The 20,807-nt window shown below is 36.7% G+C and overlaps 2 protein-coding genes across 4 annotated transcripts; both read left to right on the forward strand.

Annotated features, from left to right (window-relative positions):
* Positions 1-3,292: 3,292 nt before the first annotated feature.
* On the forward strand, positions 3,293-7,467 carry LOC109166254 (myb-like protein Q). Of its 3 annotated transcripts, none has more exons than XM_019315175.1 (13): positions 3,294-3,629; positions 3,967-4,085; positions 4,186-4,232; positions 4,343-4,399; positions 4,529-4,601; positions 4,877-4,932; positions 5,020-5,193; positions 5,268-5,452; positions 5,562-5,707; positions 5,959-6,101; positions 6,184-6,389; positions 6,469-6,617; positions 6,713-7,467. In XM_019315175.1, exons 2-13 carry the CDS (start codon positions 3,993-3,995, stop codon positions 6,821-6,823), a joined length of 1,440 nt encoding a protein of 479 aa, XP_019170720.1. In that variant the 5' UTR covers positions 3,294-3,629; positions 3,967-3,992; the 3' UTR covers positions 6,824-7,467. The 3 variants fall into 3 exon arrangements, with proteins under 3 accessions (XP_019170723.1, XP_019170720.1, XP_019170721.1); XM_019315176.1 differs by lacking the exon at positions 3,294-3,629 and adding an exon at positions 3,642-3,865; XM_019315178.1 differs by lacking the exons at positions 4,186-4,232; positions 4,343-4,399; positions 4,529-4,601 and having other exon boundaries at positions 3,293-3,629.
* A 2,360-nt stretch (positions 7,468-9,827) lies between these two features.
* Positions 9,828-12,803, forward strand: LOC109166250 (putative late blight resistance protein homolog R1A-4). The gene is made up of 2 exons (XM_019315173.1): positions 9,828-12,408; positions 12,548-12,803. Exons 1-2 carry the CDS (start codon positions 9,877-9,879, stop codon positions 12,584-12,586), a joined length of 2,571 nt encoding a protein of 856 aa, XP_019170718.1. The 5' UTR covers positions 9,828-9,876; the 3' UTR covers positions 12,587-12,803.
* The last annotated feature ends 8,004 nt before the right edge of the window (positions 12,804-20,807 follow it).

Genomic DNA, 20,807 nt, shown 5'->3' on the forward strand with positions numbered 1-20,807 from the left:
GCTGATAGACACAAATGTTGACCTTACCAAATTTTCAAAATCTCAAATATATATATACACACACGCACACGCACACACACACAAAAGAGAAACTCGTCACTACTGTTCAAATAATGTGTACATTAGGTAAAGCTCATTTCTATGTATTAGTCCACAAATCACATTTGAGATAGAGGTAAACCGCATCAATTGTTATACCATAGACTAGGAGGGGCTATCTAGCATTGTGGACCCTAATCCAAAAATAATATATCTGCAATTGATATATGCTGTACATGCAGTTAACCATTTATGTACCTACAAATAAATTGAAGACACATAACATATTAACTACAAACACATATAAAATATTTAATATATTATGTGCCTGTAATTACCATTTTATGTATCTGTAGTTAACATGCCATGTGCCTTCAATTTATTTATAAGTACATAAACGATTAACATTGCAAGTACATAATCTGAAGGTTATTTTGAATCATAGTTCATAATGCAAGATAGTCTATGATCCATGAAATAATTTACCAAATCACACTAAAAAGATCATGTGTAATAAATTCGCGTCGACAAAAAATATGTTGATAAGTATCAAACTTGTGACATTCTGATGTAAAAATCATGCTTCAGTTACTCTCCACCACATCTTTGGGGCTTCAAATCTCCTTTTTACATTATTTGTATGAAACAAATTGTTGTTTTTTTTTTTTTTTTTTTTTTTGGAATGATAGATTCAATTTGGACATACATAAGAGTATGGTCTGTGTGTCAGAGTGTTTGGTTGATGTTAGTTCAATAGGTTGTTAAAGTTGATTCGTTAGTTAGTATGTACTTAAAACTTAAAAGTGTAAGTTGGTATTGCATTAGTCCAATGTAGCATACAAGGTACCCATAGTTAACGCCTGACATTGTTTTTTTTCGGTGTTTTTTATTTTTATTTTTTATTGTATTTTAGACGGGTAAATAAATTGTCTAATAACAATTGCAAATTTTCTCCTAAATCAAAAGATAATTAAATAAATAGTATGGAATACAAAAGGTATATTTAGCGCCTAACATTTATTCTAAACAAGCACGCATAACATCGTTGAATAAACTCATTGATGAAAAATTATTTATTTTCAACTACTTTTTTTATGGTAACTAGAAAAGTGGACAAAAATTTTTGAGTTATTTAATTTTTTCGATCATTGGCTTGTCAAAATATTAGAAATCTTCCAACAACCATTGCTAATTTTTTTATTTTTATTTTTAAACACAGGTAAAAAGAAATCTGACTATTTGTTTAGCAATCTTATCATCCAAATTTTTTAAAGATATGTGTTGGTGGTGCTCGAAGTTATTGATCACTTTAATTGGTATCTAGTAAGTAATATTCACAGGATTTTTCAAGATCTTTACAGTAGTAAAAAAAGTTAATTAAAAACCTGGTTTTCAATCACAAATTGTAATATTTTTTTTTTAATTTCTTCTCTATGATTAGAAATCTTAAATTTTGCGAGCTACAAGTGGATGCTTATACACTATTTGTTTTCAACTACAATTTAGACATTTATTTAATTCATATTATGTGAACATGGTAAAAATTTGAATCTATACAAACAAAGAAAAGAAAGTTCAAAATTTTGACTATGTTGGTATACTTGCACATTTCTACCCCACCAAAAATCTAAACCAAATCTTCAACTTCCAAATCAAAATTATATTTCATATCCATCTACTCAATATTAGTCATCACATTGCAGTGAATAATTTGTTACCAGCCTGGACGATCTTAGCATGAGGATAAATTAATCCCGTGCACACTCTAAGATAATGATGGGTGTTTTCCTCGTCAATCCTGAGTCATTTATCAAAAACAAAAACATATTTGATAAAAAGAGAGAGAGAGAGAGAGAGAGAGAGAGAGAGATCAGGATAATGAGATCCACACTGTGACTGGTGAGACTCAATCTTAAGTCATTGTTCTCAAACCTTATCTATGTGATTAATTGAGTTGTCCATGCCAACGAGATGATAGCTATTTTTTTTTTTGAAAATACTAAAATTAAATTCAAAATTAAAACCTAGGTATGTGACAGTGTAAGGTGAATGTAGTTGGGTCATGAGTCAGGAACATGCCCCAACACCTCAAGTACTCCCATTCACAAAAATTGAATGAGAATAGACACGACAACCTTCAGACAATCATAAACCACCACAAACATTCATACAAAAAAGGTTTTGTACATATTTTTTTTAAAATCCTTATTATTTCCATTTTAAATTCAAACGACCCAACACCAACCTAATTTTATCAGATTTAATTTATAAATCATTGAGGTATTTCAAATCCAATAATTTTGGTATGACGTGATATTTCTTGATTTACTCATTATGTAATTACTAATTAGACGATTTTTTAATATAACCTTCAATAATTTTACAAGTGTAAGAGTAATTTGAATCCAATTTGTAGAGTTTAATTTGACTCTTATTTAGGAAAAGGTTGATGCACATATGATAATTTCACTATTTTGAGACTAATTTAAACACGTCTTACAATGTTTAACTCTTACTTAGAAAGGTTAGGTGCACATTTGATAATTTGACTACTATGAGTTTAATTGAAATAAACTTTGGGTCAGAGTTTGACTCTTACTCGAGAAAGATCTAGACAGACGTTAAAAAAATTCATTATTATGAGACTAATTCGAATTTGGCGCGAGTTTAACTTTTACTTGGGAAAGGTCTAGAGTCTAGACGTATATATGATAATCCCAATATTATGACTTTAATTTGAACTTGATCCACATAGTTTAACTCTTACTCAATAAAGATTCAGTCGCACATCTGATAATCCCACTATTATTGCGCCTAACTCGAACTTGGCCCGAGTTTAACTTGACCTGAGAAAGGTCTAAACACACATCCGATAATCCTACTACTATAAAAGAAATTCAATCTCGATCAACTGAGTTTAACTATTACACGAGAAAGATACTGTGACTTTAATTTGAACTTGACCGACGGAGTTTAACTCTTACTCAATAAAGGTCTCGGTGCACATGATAATCTCATTATTGCAGGACTAATTCAAAGTTGGCCCGTCTTAAATTTTTACTCAAAAAAGTCTAGGCACACATCCAATAATCTTACTATTGCGAGACTCAATCAACTGAATTTAACTTTTACACGAGAAAGATCAAGACGCGATCTACTTTAAATGAGATAATTATTTAATGCCATCACTATTTTTTCTAAGATGTCAATGTATCATGCACCATTATAGAATTTTTTTATTAGCGATATACGTTGTATTGCATTAACTAAAATAATTTGAAAGGGGAATTTCAAGAACAGTGAATCTAGAGACTAGAGATAGGCTTGTACGCCATCATTTTGACAAGTCTCGTGGGTTTCAGCGTTATAATTCAAACTAGCCTCCATGCCCGCGCTCGCAAGCAAGAATCCGTTGATTATTTTAACTCTTCTCAGTTCTCACCCCCGACGTGTAACCCATTAATTAATTTTACCCAATCATCTTCAAAGACTGAATCTTTTTGAAGAAGAAGAAGGGGAAAAAAAAAAAAAAAAAAACCAAATCTTGAATCTCATTTCGTAGTAATACGGAGTATTTCTCGATTCCCGAGGTGAGTAGTTTCGACTTTCGACACCGAATTCTCTTCTTGATCATCCGAATACGGGTTGGGTTGGATTCTCTCTGTTCTTGGGGGTGGAAAGGTCCGAATCCGAGGCCAAGGCTTAATTGGGTATTTTTTGGGGGGTAAAAAGCTCAACAGCACAGTGGGTTTAATGGCTTAATGGGATTGTAAGCTGTTCCGTTGCGGGGAAAGATAAGCAGTGTTTGTAAAGTGTGGAAAAGAGGGTGAAACAGCTTCCCCTTTTTTGTGCCCTCTTTTCTCTTTTCTTATATATATATATATATATTCTTCCTTAAAAAGGGTCTCTTTTATGTTTTTTATATAGCATGCTGGAGCGGGGGAGGATAAACAATGCATCAGAATATGAAGAAGAAATCAAGCAGTACTAATAGCAGTGAATCCACAAAACCCAAAGAGAGACACATTGTTTCTTGGTCTCAGGAGGTCTGCTGTTTTACTGCTTCATTTCATTGGGTTTACTGTTCTGGTTTTCTGTTTTTGCTTGTTCTTGAAAAGTTTGGTTCTGTTTGATTTGTGGTTGCAGGAAGATGATATACTGAGAGAGCAGATTAGAGTCCATGGAACTGACAAGTGAGAGTCTTTAGATGTTTGATTACTTTTTTGGATTGATAAGTAGCTTTTGTAATGGATAATGATGGGATGGTGAAATTAAGGTTTTGTTTGATACTGTTTTTATGTAGTTGGACTATCATTGCATCAAAGTTTAAGGATAAAACCACCAGGCAATGCAGAAGAAGGTTTGTCCTAGCTTTATTTATGGTTTGATTCTTCTGTTTTTATTTTTGTTTTTGTTTTTTTTTTCTCCATTTTATCCCAATATTGAGTGTAGTCTCATTTGGATGGATGTTGTGACAATGTTTCTCCAGATGGTTTACATATCTGAACTCCGATTTCAAAAGGGGGGGATGGTCTCCTGAAGAAGATATGCTCTTATGTGAGGTAAAAATCGATACTGAATAGCATCATCTTTTGAACTCCCCAGATTTTGAGTTAGCACCCGAAAATAAAAAAAGGTTTAGCCCGAGATTTATGTTGTGTATTTAGTTTTATGTTTGAACTTGAGCTAGTTTTTCTGTTTCTCGTACATTAGTTTTTCATGCTTTCTTGGTCTTGCATATGAACGATATGCCCTGTTGTCACCTTTCTGATGGTGTGGAGTTTCCATACCAATCTGTTATCGTTTTGGTGATCTTATAAATAAGCATTGTCTGCAGGCACAGAGGATATTTGGTAACAGATGGACAGAAATCGCGAAGGTGGTTTCAGGCAGGTAATGAAATGTAATGGATTCTCTGTTTTGTCATTGAGTTAGATGCTTTTAATGGTGCTTTAAATCCAAGCTTGTCTGTTTGTGCAGAACTGATAATGCTGTGAAGAATCGGTTCACGACCCTCTGCAAAAAGAGAGCGAAGAACGAGGCATTAGCAAAAGAAAACAGTAATTCATCCGTTAATAGGAGGGTTGTCTTTCCAAGTTGGCTCAACAGTAGTGATAGCATTTCAGAATCTGCAGTGCCCCTTAAGAAGCAAAGGTAAAATTCGTTTAGTGTGCTTCAACTCTATATGATCAATCTCCAGTAAATAACGTTTGGTTTTTGGGGTTTAGGAGGAGTCACATTCCAGACCCCCCTGAAAGTTTTAGCAACGGGGAAAAATCACTCGTGAGTTGTGATGCGACAAATCAGATGCTAAGGTCTCCATTTGCAGTAATAGGTCAAAATCTCTACAGTCCCGGGAGCAATGTATCGAGTCATCAAAATGATGAGGACACCAAAGATTCGCACGCCAATGGTAAATAATCTGAAGCAATGGTTATATAAGTCAGAAAAGTCATTTAGATTATCAACTATTTTATAAGTTCTTTATCTTTTATAATTAACACCGGTTTTGGATCAAGCAGGCTCTAGCAATGAAACCGAAGGAACATTTCTTAAGAAGGATGATCCGAAGATACTTGCATTGATGCAACAAGCGGAACTACTGAGCTCGCTGGCACTCAAAGTCAATTCCGAAAACACAAACCAGAGTCTTGAAAACGCTTGCAAGGTCAGGAAAAAACTAGCGTTCTTGTATGGAGGAATTCAGTGTTATCCACCTTTCTAAAATGACATTATCAACATTGCAGTGCATACATAGTTTCTTTCTCGATAACCCAAAAAATTTCTGATTGCAACAACTTAAAGGCCCTTCAAAGTTGATTATGATTGTATCAATATTATGTTGTATATATGTTGTTGTTTGTTCACATGATGGTGGCTCAATCAGTGGATCTTCTGATACGAAAGGAATCTTTTCAGGTACTTGAAGATTTTCTCAATCATACAAAAGATGGTGATGTGACGAAATGCCAAATTTCTGAGATGGAGATTCAGCTCGAGAATTTTAAGCAATCTGCAAATGAATTAAAAAGCATTAATGAATGCAGTCAACCATCTTGGAGGTATTGTCACATGCAAGCTAAATATGTTACTCGGGAATGTTTGTCCACAATAACGGAAGTGCCTAATATATGGTTTGTGCAGGCAACCTGCTTTATCTGAAGAGTCTGCAGGCAGCTCGGAGTATAGCACTGGATCAACATTACTAGCCCACGGGGTTGGTGATAATAGAGAAAAGAGCGAAGCTGAGCTATGTGCTTTGCATCAGGATATTGAATCGGGATTACAATCAACCCACATTGATGATGAATTTGCAAAAGGAATTTCTGGCAATGCCTCGAATTCTCAAGGTGTGAAAGACTTGTACTTTATGCAAGGCATTTTAAATCGGATTAATACTTCAAGCTTATAAAATTTGTATGTTTCCAGTTGATACGTTCCCAGCTTGTGACAAAGTTAATCCCGTTAATGAGACTATATGTGATTATTCAAATGAAGAATGCTGTTCCCCTATTCAAGTAACCCCGATGTTCAGATCACTAGCAGCAGCTATTCCCAGCCCGAAATTTTCAGAAAGTGTAAGTAACAACCTTCATTGTTTCACTATCTGACCTAAAACTCGATTCAATGCTGACACTTTTTTTTTTTTTTTTTTTTTTTCATTCGTTTTCAGGAGAGACAATTCCTACTAAAAACGCTTGGAATGGAATCTACGTCTCCGAATCCAAGCATCAATCCTTCTCATCCTCCATCGTGCAAGAGGGCCCTCCTCCATAGTTTATGACAAAACTTACCAACCAATCTCATGCATATTCTGTGGGGCTCAACCACCATGACTTTTCGTCTAAAAATTTCAGGCATGTGTAGATTATTTTTTAAGCCAGTTTTCCGTTGGATTGCAGTCATTATGACCTGAGTTTTTACAAAGAGGCCATGAAGATCTGGTCCCAAAGACCACAATCTAGAATGCAATGGAGCATCCTAGTATTTTCAGAAGATCTGATAAGATGGTCTGCATCCTTTCTGAACTTACCAGCCTAATACAGTGTCTAGAGTGTTGTGTTTTTTTTTGGTTGTGTCACATTCTTTTGTGTGTTGTATGGGAGAGTTGGATAGGGCATCCAATAATGTTCCCATAAGGCTTTTTTACGGTATTTATTTGCCAATTGTACAGAATATATAGAATGTAGTTACAGATTGGCACATCGCCATTGATATAGAACATATCAAAAAGAAGAAGAATACATTGATAGAAGAGAGGAGGATCAACATCAACCAGTTGAACTGACCCCCGCTCTCTAGCGTTTTTGCTTCGTGTGCAGAGTTTAGATAATAAGTTTTGTGGTGTTCTTCTGTTTCTCTCATCTTTATGTAACATTTAACTCATACTTATTGGAGTGGAAAATCCAATATTGCCTTTTGTGTGTATATATGTCTCAAAAAGCAAATTACTTAGAGCTGAACAAGATTTGGACTAAAGATGTGTTGTTAGGATCGAACGCTTTACTGGCAAATTTTCATGAGGCAGAGTGTTAGACTTGGCCATTTAGGCCTTTGGCCAACACTCTCCCTAGCCACATAGTGCTGGACTTGGTCCTTTACCGACTTCTGCCCAACCAAATGCACATATGCATGCCCAAAAACCACGAAAGAATAGAAAACGACTCGATCTTGGATACATAGAATAGGAGAAGAGTTGAGATAGAGTTTCTTACACTGTTTTGTAGCTTATCTGTGGCCATGAATTCAGAAACTTCCTTGACAGCACAGCACCTACTGGAGATCTGCAATGGGGTAAGTGTTGTGAGGAACTCTCTCTGTTATTTAAGTTGGTCAGAGGGCAAAAAGTATGATCAATGGCAGAATGCATAAAGTAGGGGAGGGAGGGAACTCTTTGCAAATTAAAGTGTGGAGTATAGTGGCAGTCACTTAGTGAAAAGACTAAATTGTCCCTCATTCCCATTCTCAAGTCTTGAGTCAGAAGGGGGTATTATGGTATATCTACATGTTAGTTGAGAATCCCATCATTTAAAGCAAAACTTTAACATAACACAAGGATTACAGTTTGGGTCCATCTCTCAAATTTGAACTTTTGAGTTTTGAGTTTTGACTGTAACAACAGTTTCAGAACATATCAGTTGACCTTAAACCAAATACATATTTGATTCTAATCTTCACAGTAGTTCATGAGTAATTAGATGCAAGAAATGGTTTGAAATGCATTATTGGTATATAAAAATCATGTGGACTTCCTCTGATCTTCTTTTGCACCATCTATAGATCAGGGTTGCACTCAGATAAGAAGACACTGCAACTATAGATCATAAGAAGATTACTCAGAAATGACCATATCAAACAGACCACTTTTGGTGCCAGGTTCAAGAAAGCCAAGTGCTCAAACCTCTTCTTGTTTGGACCATTTCTCTTTGTTGACCTACCCCATAAACAAGTAAAATTGAAGGATCGGATGTGTTCTATATATAGTATTTGAAGTGCCAAGCTACTAAAAACTTAACTAATAGCCAAAACTGCCTTGTGACCCTAACCAGCAAAGGACCATAAGGAGGTAACTCATCCTAGATTGCCCATATGTCATAGCTAATCGGTTCAAACCAAGAAGACCAATTGACAGTTCCTATGAGGAGTTTGTAATCCTAGTCAAGAAAAGATCACAACGAAATAAACTAACTTTGGCTGTCCATATGTGACTCCATCCTTTTAAATCAAGAAGAACTATAGACACTTCGAAGTCAAATTTAAAAAGTGGAGAGATTTCATTGGATTTGTGAGCTTAAGCTACCATCTTCTTCCAAATATTGCTTATTAAATCATTGGACTATGTCAATGGATGCTTGACGTGAACTGAACGCTAGGGCCGGATTTTGGGCTGTGCAAGCTGGGCTACCGTACAAGGTCCAAAATTTTATAGGGGTCCTAAATTTTAGAGGTCCAATATTTAATTTTACCTAGCTAGTATGGATTAATATCCCGCACCAAGGCGCGCATTGCATTTTGCGCCCTGATGCAAAACGACGTCGTTTCAGATATTTATTTTTTATTTTTTGAAATTTCGCTACCATGTGTTGGCGGTTAATTTTCTTTTAAAAAAATCTCATGTTCAAAAATGTATATAATTTTATACTAGAATACACATAATTGTATACATGAATGTACATAATTGTATAACAAAATACACATACCTTTTTTTTTAAAAGATAATACATATAATCTAACATAATACATAATATACATAAACTTTTAACATAATACACATTTTGGATGTACATAATTGTATAAAAAATGTACATAATTGTATATTACACATAATTGTATAAACAAATACGCATAATCACATCAACTCCCTACATAACTTACCAAAACGACGTCGTTTTGGAAGGCGCGGGACGCACAGTGCTACGTGCACCATGGTGCAGGGTATAACGATTAAGTATAGAAATAAAATCTAAAAATTTTCAATTAAACTTAAAAGGCTAAGGTTAAGCCTTGCGTCTTGCTATAGCTTTGAACATCTCTCTATTTTTTAATATTTTTGCATTGGGAGTTTGCACACACTATTATTATTATTATTATAATTGTAATTTATTTTATAATGTCTTTTGACTTTTTCTTTACTTACAGTAACATTTTACCACATTATTATTATTAGAAAAAATTATGATATTCATTTTAAAGATTATGTTTTTAGTAGGACCCCATTTATTTACAAGAACATATCCACAAATATTTAAAAATGGGCCCTGCCGAACGCTAACAATAACGACCCTTTCCTGGGTTTGGTTGAGAAAACTTCAGAGTAATTTAGAGAGAGAGAGAGAGATGGGTTGTGTTGCTTTGACTTCTCTCATGGCGACAATTGAGCTCGATTTTCTGCAATCCATTCCGAGGGTATCCCTAGATGATGAATTACCAATGAAATTCTTTGAAAAGCTTTTATCTTTGCAAGCTTTTCTGCAGCAGAAATCCATGGGTAGTGGTGCTGCGATCCAAGAGTTGGAAATCAAGATCAGAGACTTCGCACTGGATGCCGAAGATCACATCGAAATACAACTCAGCAACTTCATTCTGGCCAAGAACGGAGATGATCAAGAAACAGCTGCACAACAACTCCATCAAACCTTGCTAGAAGCAGCAGAAAACGCAGCTGACTTGCTGAAAATCAGCAACGAATCTGATGATGATGAGGCCAATGAATGTCAATCACTGATTCCTTGGTTGTCGGATGGATCCTTGCGGCGGCAGCCTCCAAAGCTGGAGGGCAGAATGGTGGGTCGTCGCCATGATTACTTACTGGTGAAGAACCAACTCCTCTATAGCGATCAACGAAGAGTAATCCTAATTGTGGGGATGAATGGTATTGGAAAGACAACTTTAGCTGCAAGCGTCTATGAAGATTCATCAGTTGCATCGCACTTTGATGTACGAGCTTGGATTACTATGTCTGGGGAATACAACATGAGGCAAGCGCTACACGACCTTCTTTCGACACTAGCAGCAGAGCCGAATGAAACTAAAATGAGAAGAACTCCTCCTGTTGATGATGATGATCTACTAGCTAAGCAGGTATCCAAATGCTTGAAAGGTAAGAGATATTTTATTGTTTTGGATAACCTATGGAACAATCGAGTTTGGGAAGATATCCAAGGATATTTTCCAAATGATAGTAATGGAAGTCGTATAGTGCTAACCACTACGCACTTTGATCAGGGTTCCTACACTTCACTTGATTGTATCCATAACATGGCTTTGCTAGATTCAAAGGAAAGTTGGGATTTATTTTGTAGTAATCCTTTTATTGAAAAACATATGGCACCTAAATTTGAAAAAATTAGGAGCCACATTTTGGAGAAATGTGAAGGATTACCATTGTCAATTGTTACAGTGGCACAACGTTTGTCTAAAGGCAACAACATACAACAAGAATGGAAGAAGGTTGAGAAGGAACTAGAGTTGTTAGGATTTTTAGATAGTTGGGCACTTACTATTAGGTACAATCAATTGCCACAACATTTGAAAGTCTGCTTTCTCTATTTTGGTGTGTTCCCAAAAGGTAATGTAATCCGTGTCAAACAGCTTGTTAGGTTATGGATCGCCGAGGGAATTTTAAATCCATTTGGAAATGAAGGTCTTGAAAGTCAAGCTTATGAGTACTTACGGGAGCTTATTGATAGAAGTCTTGTCTTAATTGAAAAATGGAGTTCTGATGGGAAACTTAAGAGTTGTAAGATGCATAGTGCCTTGCATAGCTTTTGTGTAAGAGAAGCTCAGAAGAATAACATTTTTTGTGCGGTAAATACTCAGCAATATCCACAAGGGTCATTTAACATGTTTGCAAATTCATGCCGCTGGTTAAGTTTATACAAACATAGTTTTGACTATTATGTGTTGTTTAGAATAAACACCCCTCGCTCCATTTTCTTCTTTCAAAAAGATGATGAAATATCTGTACCTTTCAAGTTGTTAAGAGTTTTGGCTTCTGCTCCATCTTCATTTTTCCAAAGAGTGCCAACACAATTACAAGACTTAATTTTTTTGAGATACCTATCCGTAAAAGAATGGTTTAAGGGTCTAGATTATATTGTGTCAGCTAATAGAAACTTGCAGACACTTGTTGTTTCCCGTAGTAATGAATCCCAACCAAGAGGACCTACTCTTCATTTGCCTTCTACAATTTGGGAGTCACCACAGTTACAACATCTTAAACTTGACAATTCATATGTGATTGATCCTCCAAGCATGGTTAAAGATAATATGCAAACATTATCTTGGGTGTGTCCAACTCATTGTAGAACGGAAGTGTATCGCAAGTTTCCAAACATTAAAAGGTTGAAAAATTTTGGATTTTGCGGCAGCCCTATTATTTTGGATGATTTAAACTGTTTGGTGCGGCTTGAGAGGTTAACAATTTCAGTTTCATTTGGTTGCATTGTAACCCTTCCAAAACCTTCTATGTTTCCTTCACGACTAAAAAAGTTGTCTTTGAATGGTACTTGCCTTTCTGAGAAGGATTTAATGATAATTGGCATGTTGCCCCGATTTGAGGTGTTGAAGTTGAAAAATGCTTTTCATGGGGAAGTATGGGAATTAGCAGAAGGCCGAAGATTCAATCAATTAAGATTCTTGCTTCTTGAAGATAAAAAGCTCAAAAAATGGATGATTAATAAATATTCGTTCCAATGTCTTGAACGCTTAGTTTTAAGATTTTGTTGTTGTTTGGAAAATATCCCTAGCATGATGTATCATATTATCACCTTGAAGTCAATTGAATTAGAGGAGTGTGGTCCTTTTGTTGTTGTTAGGGCATTGAATATTCAGGAATTTCGACACTTTATTTCAGACATAAATTTTGAGGTTAGAAATTATGATTCCTTCTTGATTTTTCAATTATTTTGTCTTCACTTCTAACCTTATATATTCACAAAAGTTGCTATTATTTTCTCCTTCTGATCTGATTTCGTTTTCTTCATTTTGCATTATTTTATTCATATAGGTCAAAATCAAGGGACCTGAAGCACAAAGCTTGGCTTGATTGCATATAATGTATAGATCAAAATATTGCTTAAGATCAGATTTCCCCTAAATTATTGTCATCAAGCTAGCCAAGCTTCAAATCCAGGCCAAGAACACATACAAGAGCCAACCATCAAGTTATAGGTTTGCATTAAATTTAATTTGGTTATTAACAATTATTCTTAATATTATTTATTTTAATTTTCTTTCCAATTGCATGCCTTTACTACTTTGCAGTTCCATATTTTCTTTTCTGTAATCTTTTATCTAAAAAGATTTTGTATGAAGTCTTGATGAATTTTATGTTAATTACCAATTATTCTTTCTTGGTAGATCAGATATTTCACTAGCTTTTTGCATGTGAAAATATTTTAAATATTTGCCAAAAGTGATACAAGTGTAAAACTTTATATTAGAGATTTCAAAATTAATTCAGTATGTATAAAATTATTTCAAATACTTACTTTGAACTAAATAAATGAAAACTAAACAAATTTGGAGCTTGCATTTGTTGCATACAAAAAAATTACAAATTACATAATGAATCGGACCAGGTCCACTATATGCATTGTGGACCTTGGTCTAGATTATATACATGTAGTTTAACATATTATGTGCATTTAGTTAATAGATTATGCACATATAACTAGATTGAAAGTACATAATTTGTTAGCTGCAACATGTAACAACGTCGTGTATGTGTTCATAATTGGACCTTGAATGTTATGTGTTCGTAAATTGCTCTAATTAGGATTGAATTGCCACGATAATGATGTTCAATCTAATTGGTAGTTCAATAAGATTTGCACCTTGTAACATCTTCATTTATCATTGCTAAGTCATTACATAATCCCTAATCCTAAGACACTCTACTCTATAGCATTTATGCAAGAGTTCGCCTAGTCCAAATCCCTCCGGCCTTTTACCTATTATTTTTACTTGCTTTGTTCATCACTTGCTATTTCTTTTTTTTTTCTTTTTTTTTTTTCGGGGGGGGGGGGGGGGGGGGGGGGTGGTGGGTTCAATTCTCAAACCAATTGTCAGAGTTAGACTCCAAACACTATATATGTTTTGTGATTAACCAACATACTGTTTGACACCTTTTTAATTCACTCATCGAGACGATATTCGGTGTGAAAATACTATCTCACACAAACCTTATCACTAATTCAAATTTTCAGGTATAAAGGTCTTATGATATATATTATATTTATATAATAAATTTTTAATCAACTTTTTACTTGTGGTTGATAGAATGTTTTTTTTTTTTTTTTTTTTTTTTTGGTAGGATGATTGAACGTTTTTTAACAACATAAAAATCATGTACAAAACATAATAAAAATAAAAATAAAGGGACATATAAGTTATTAAGTCGAACAAAGAGTACAATCGTTATGTTGTGGAACAGTTCTATGTTAATAATTACTGAACTATATATATGTTCATAATTATAAAGTTATATATTCATAATTTTAAAACCTCATATTCATAATTATTAAACTCTATATTCACAATTACAGAACTCTATGTTTATAAATACTGAACTATATGTTCATAATTATAAAATTATATATTCATAATTTTTGAAATTTATATTCACAATTATTGAATCTCTATATTAATAATTACAGAACTATATGCTCATAATTATGTTCACAACTCTATGTTTATAATTAGAACTATATATTTAGAATTTTTGATGAAGGGTTTGATGTGAAAGTTGGGATAAGGAGAAGAGAAATGGTTTTAATTCATAAGGTTAAAATATGTCATTACTTTAAAATAATAAGGGTAAAGATGGAAAAAAAGTTAGGAAGGTAGTAGTTTATTTTGAAACGCTACCTAAAGTAGCGTTCCAAAATAAGCTCTTATTTTAAGCTAGGAGCTTATTTTGTAAACATTACCAAACAGAGCTTATAGCTTATTAATAGTTTAAAATAAGCTATAAGCTCCTAGCTTAGCCTTGCCAAACAGAGCCTAAAAGTACATTATTTTTATACGTAAAGTATAGTTTTTTGAAAGTACATTATTTGAGTTATGATAGTATCTAAAAACAAGTGTGAATGAATGTTATATCCTTGATTTATGTCTGTTTTTTCCTTTAAGTTTTTTTATACGTTATGCTATAAAAGTTGTACTTTTAGTATATTAAAAGTGTACTTGATATACATGATTCACACAATAATTTGCCATCTTTATGCATGTTATATGTCCTTTCTCATTGCATTTATGTTTTTATTACTTTGTAGTACAGTCCCCTACCTATTTTCTGTATGCATGTAATCTTCTATTTAAACAAATTTTATATGAAGAAGATTATAGCGTTTCATTATCAATTGAAAACTTGAATTTTATGTTATGTATTTGATCTAATATAATTTGATTTTTCTCTCCTTATATATGTTCTGCTTCCAAGAGGATTTTGGGGAAAATATCTCAAGTTGAATCATCAAATACGAGGAAGAGTTGAAGAGCTGAAGTTGATGACTACTATAAAACTAATCTAAATTTGGAACACGTTGCGCACATACTAAAAATAGGAAACATCATGAAAATGACTAAAAGTGTCCAAAAGATAATATTTTGTGATGTTAAATGACAAAAACGATAGTCTGGGACTAAATTTGAAATTACCACCAAAGATAAGGAATCTCTTGGATTCGAATTTGAACTTCATTAACTCGTATGTTTTTAAAAAAATAGTTGAATGTTAATTATTGAAGAATTATATTTTATAAAATAAGCTCATTAGGATTTATGATTTTTCATTTTTTTTTTAAAAAATTATACTAGTATAACACTTTGACTATGAATTGTCCCCGTCCCCGCCAAATACCCCACAGGGACGGGGACGGAGAATTTTTTTTCAAATCCCTGCCGGAGATGGGGACGGGGACGGGGACTATACTCCTCGCCCCCACCCCGCCCCGTTGCCATCTTAGCATTTCAGAATCTGCAGTGCTCCTTAAGAAGCAAAGGTCAAAATTCGTTTAGTGTGCTTCAACTCTATATGGTCATGCTCCAGTAAATAACGTTTGGTTTTTGGCGTTTAGGAAGAGTCAAATTCCAGATCCCCCTGAAAGTTTTAGCAACGGGGAAAACCACTCGTGAGTTGTGATGCAACGAATCAGATGCTAAGGTCTCCATTTGCAGTAATATGTCAAAATATGTACAGCAATGTATCGAGTCATCAAAATGAGGACACCAAAGATTCGCATGCCAATGGTAAGTAATCTGAAGCAATGTTTGGGTGTTCATTAGGTTATATAAGTCTTTAAGTCATTTAGACCATCAACTACAGCCCTAAGGGACGCCTAACATATTTTGCAACATTGAGTGTAAGTAACACCGTACCCTTCATTGTTTCACTATCTGACCTGAACTCCATTAAATGCTGACACTGTTTTTTCGTTCGTTTTTAGGAGAGACAATTCCTACTAAAAACGCTTGGAAAGGAATCTACGTCTCCGAATCCTTCTCATCCTCCATCGTGCAAGAGGGCCCTCCATAGTTTATGACAAAACTTACCAATCAATCTCATGCGGAGCTCAATCACCATGACTTTTCGTCCAAAAATTTTGGCCATGTGTAGATTTTTTTTAAGCCAGTTTTCCGTTGGATTGCAATCATTATGACCTGAGTTTTTACAAAGAGGCAGGCCATGAAGATCTGGTCCCAAAGACCACAATCTAGAATGCAATGGAGCATCCTAGTATTTTCCGAAGATCTGATAAGATGGTCTGCATCCTTTCTCAACTTACTAGCCTAATACAGTGTCTAGAGTAGTGTTGTGATTTTTTGTGTTGTGTCACATTCTTCTGTGTGCTGTATCATGTATGGGAGAGTTGGATAGGGCATCCAATAATGTCCCCATAAGGCTTTTTACGGTATTTATATGCCAATTGTACAGAATATATACAATGTAGTTATAGATTGGCACATCGCCAATGATATTGAACATATCAAAAAGAAGAAGGATACATTGATAGAAGAGAGGAGGATCAATATCAACCAGTTGAACTGACCCCCCTCCCTAGCGTTTTTGCTTCATGTGCAAAGTTTAGATAATAAGTTTTGTAGTGTTCTTTTGTTTCTCTCATCTTTATGTAACATCTAACTCATACTTCTTTAGAACACACATTCTATTCATTAGCCTTTCAAGTGATTCACACAGTGATTCTATTATATATGTAATATTAAACAAATTGCATATATTCTTCTTTTTTTCTCTCCCTATTAGGGTTTTTATTCTCTTTCTCCCTTTAGGGTTTCCGGCGTTTTTTATTCTCCGACAGCTTGTTTCCGTACGGCAGCTAGCCATGCGACGTCGACACAGTGCACCTGCATGGCTTCGATGGAGCGACAACAACAAGATGATGGCGTACAGGCGATTGCAGAGCGCTGGGGAGACATGGTTCTGGAAGACGAGGAGGATGGGGTTGATGCGGGCGGTGCGTATGAGCCGGCGCCGGGAGATGGGGGGGGGGGTGGTTTATTCGGTAGTTGGCCGTTTTTTTACCAAGAAACTGATCAAAGTGGAGTATATGCGGCAGGTTTTAGCATCGGTATGGCAGCCGGTGTTTGGAATGCGGGTAACAGAATTGCACTCGAATTTGTTCTTATTTGCTTTTTATCACGAAACTGATATGGTGCGAGTATTGGAGGAGGGGCCGTGGTCCTTCGATAATCATACGTTGGTGTGCCGCCGCGTCCCTGATGGTTATCTCCCGGGGGAGGTTAAATTGGATACTCTGGATATGTGGATACAAGTGTATGATTTGCCGTTGGGTTATACATCTAATGTGGTGCTTGAACAAGTCAGGAACTTCGTGGGAACGTTTATTCGTTGTGATGACCGCCGTGTTGGGGGACCGGTCAAGACTTTCTACCGGGTATGGGTCGCAGTTCCGGTTGACTAGCCGTTAAAGCGGCGTATGAAACTCATACGGCGTGATAGGACATGGGGTTGGGTTAATTTGAAGTATGAACGCCTACATAATTTCTGCTTCTATTGTGGCATATTGGGACATCTTGAAAAATTTTGTGCGAAGGCCAGGGTTTTAGGAATCAACCGGGAGCATTATTCGTATGGCGATTGGATGAGGGCGTGCCAAACCAGGGGACTGAGGCAAGTAGGCGCTGCCTGGCTACTCCCGCCGGTACCACCACGACCGAATCGACTGCCTACGGTGGTGGAAGGTTCCGCGTCGTCGGATGACTCCCAGGGAGATGTTCGGATGATGGGGGCGCAGTGTGAGCCGGAGGAGGGTGTGGAAGCCTCGTTAAAACGACATCGTGCGGCCACGAATGGTGATGTTGATGAGGATAGTAGGCCGAATGATATGGGGGAAGATAGTGGTTCAAAAAACTTGTTTATGGCGGGTCTAGCTTCCCAGGCCCGCCCGATCCAATGAGTACATTAAGCTGGAACTGTTGTGGCTTGGGTAATCCACGGACAGTTCGTGAAGTTGTGGACCTTGCGTCCCGTAAGAAGCCCGATTTTATTTTCTTGATGGAAACAATGGTGGAGAGAGCACATGCTGAGCGTATTCGTGTGAAACTTGGTTTTGAAGGTTTGTTCTATGTTGATAGCAGAGGTACGAGTGGTGGGCTAGCTTTGTTGTGGCGGAAAAACAATACGGCAAGGTTATTGAGTTACTCGAAGAATTATGTTGATATAGTAGTTACTATGGCTGGTTTCCCAGATTGGCGTATGACATGTTACTATGGCTTCTCGCAGCGTGATAGGCGTGTGGAGTCGTGGGATTTACTGAGATCCCTGTCGGGTAAGTCACATCTCCCGTGGATTGTTGTGGGGGATTTTAATGACTTACTCTATCAGCATGAGAAAAGAGGAGGACGCCCGCATCCGAATAGTCTATTACGTGGTTTTGGGGAGGCACTGGAGGACTGTGGTTTAGCCCAAATGCCAATGAATGGGTATCAGTTTACCTGAGAAAAGAGTAAGGGAACGCCCAACTGGATCGAGGAAAGACTAGACAAAGTGCTTGTCACTGAGAGCTGGCGTAGTACAGTGGTGGGAGCCAGGGTGACAAATCTTATCACTAGAAAATCGGATCATACGGCTCTATTTCTAGGGATCCATGACTCCGTTGGGAGGGGTGGAACTACTAGGAGGGGCTTCCGGTTTGAGATGGCATGGTTGCACGATGAGGGGTGTAGAGGTGTGGTGGAGCAGGCTTGGGGGGAAGCGAGAATGAGAGGGCTGCAGGACTGTATTGAGTTCTGTGGTGCTCGTTTGTCAAAGTGGGGTGGCGATCAATATCACAAGTATGGGGAGCAGATTGTGTCCCTACGAGAGGAGCAGCAACGTATAAGGGGGAACACTGACCCGGTTTCTTTAGCTGAGTTCCAAAGGATAGAAAGCCTACTAACCCGCCTTGAGACTCAGGAAGATGCGTACTGGAGACAGAGAGCCAAACAACACTGGCTCAGAGGAGCAGATGCCAACACTAAATTTTTCCACAGGTATGCCTCTCACCGTAAAAAGAAAAATACTTTGTCTAGATTAAAGAATGATATTGGGGATTGGGTGGAAGGAGATGATATGAAGGGGATTATTATGAGCTATTTTGACCATATTTTCTGCACTGAACATCCGGGAGAAGATGTGAATTTTTTTGAGGGGGTGAACCCACGAGTAACTCAAGAGCATAATGACTGGCTGCTTAGACCTTTTGAATGCGAGGAAGTGAAAACAGCGCTATTTGCAATGTTCCCGGATAAGGCACCGGGACCGGATGGAATGAATCCGGGGTTTTATCAACAATTTTGGGATGTAGTGAGAGGGGGGGGGGGGGGATGTCTCGAGTTTTGTAGTTGGATGTCTGCAGTCTCGGGAATTCCCGCCTGGATTGAATGATACAGATGTGGTTTTGATCCCAAAGAAGAGTGCTCCTGAATTAGTCACTGATCTCAGGCCCATAGCCCTCAGCAATGTGGTGTATAGGATAATGGCGAAAGTAATAGCAAACAGAATGAAACCCATAATGGATGAATTGATATCGGTTTCGCAGAGTGCTTTTATACCCGATAGGCTCATTACAGATAATATATTAATAGCTGCGGAGATAGGTCATTACTTGAACCGGAAGCAGTGTGGAAAGGTGGGGTGGGGTGCTCTCAAGCTAGATATGGCCAAGGCTTATGACAGAGTGGAATGGTCTTTCCTACACAACATGCTTGTAGCGCTGGGATTTGACAATAGATGGGTGGAGTTGATTATGTTATGTGTAACCTCGGTGTCCTATAATTTTTTGATTAATGGTTCGCGTAGGGACACAATTATGCCTACTCGTGGATTAAGACAGGGGATCCTTTGTCTCCTTATCTTTTTATTATATGTGCAGAAGGGCTCTCTTTGTTATTACAACAGGCACAGGCTAGGGGTTCTATTCATGGTTGCAGAGTTGCAAGGGGTGCCCCCCAATATCTCATTTGTTTTTTGCTGATGATAGTCTGCTCATTTTCAAAGCCAATGGCCAGGAAGCCAGTGAAATTAAAAATTGTTTATCTATATATGAGAATTTATCTGGACAGGTGGTTAACTATCACAAGTCAAATATATGCTATAGCAAGAATACTGACGAAATTGATAGGAATGAGGTGGCACAAATTTTGGGTGTGGTTCAGGCTCCTAATTTTGGAAAATATTTGGGACTCCCATCATTTGTAGGGAGGAATAAAAAAGCAGCCTTTGCATATATTGAGGACAAAATCAGACACAGGATTGGGTCATGGAATAAGAAGCTGCTATCACAGGCTGGTAAAGAAATCTTGTTGAAAAGTGTAGCACAATCTATGCCTACTTTTTCAATGAGTGTTTTTTTATTACCTGCAACTATGTGTACGGCAATTGAGAGAGTTATGAACCGCTATTGGTGGGGAACTGACAATAGTCAAGGAATACATTGGAAAGCATGGGACAAATTGTGTATCCCAAAAAAACATGGCGGACTGGGCTTTAAAGACCTGCGGGCGTTCAATTTAGCCATGCTAGGGAAACAAGCATGGCGCCTACTTACCAAGCCAGAATCTTTGGTGGCAGCTGTTTATAAAGCCAGGTATTACCCAGGAATTCGTTTTATGAGGCAGAAATGGGAAATAATCCTAGTTTTTGCTGGCGAAGTATTATGGCAGCAAAGAGCCTGATTTGTAGTGGTGTCAGGCGCAGGATTGAGAATGGTAACGACACATCAATATGGGCACATCCATGGATA

This window comes from Ipomoea nil, unplaced genomic scaffold (genome assembly GCF_001879475.1).
Source record: "Ipomoea nil cultivar Tokyo-kokei standard unplaced genomic scaffold, Asagao_1.1 scaffold3087, whole genome shotgun sequence".
NCBI classification, from domain to species: Eukaryota; Viridiplantae; Streptophyta; class Magnoliopsida; order Solanales; family Convolvulaceae; genus Ipomoea; species Ipomoea nil.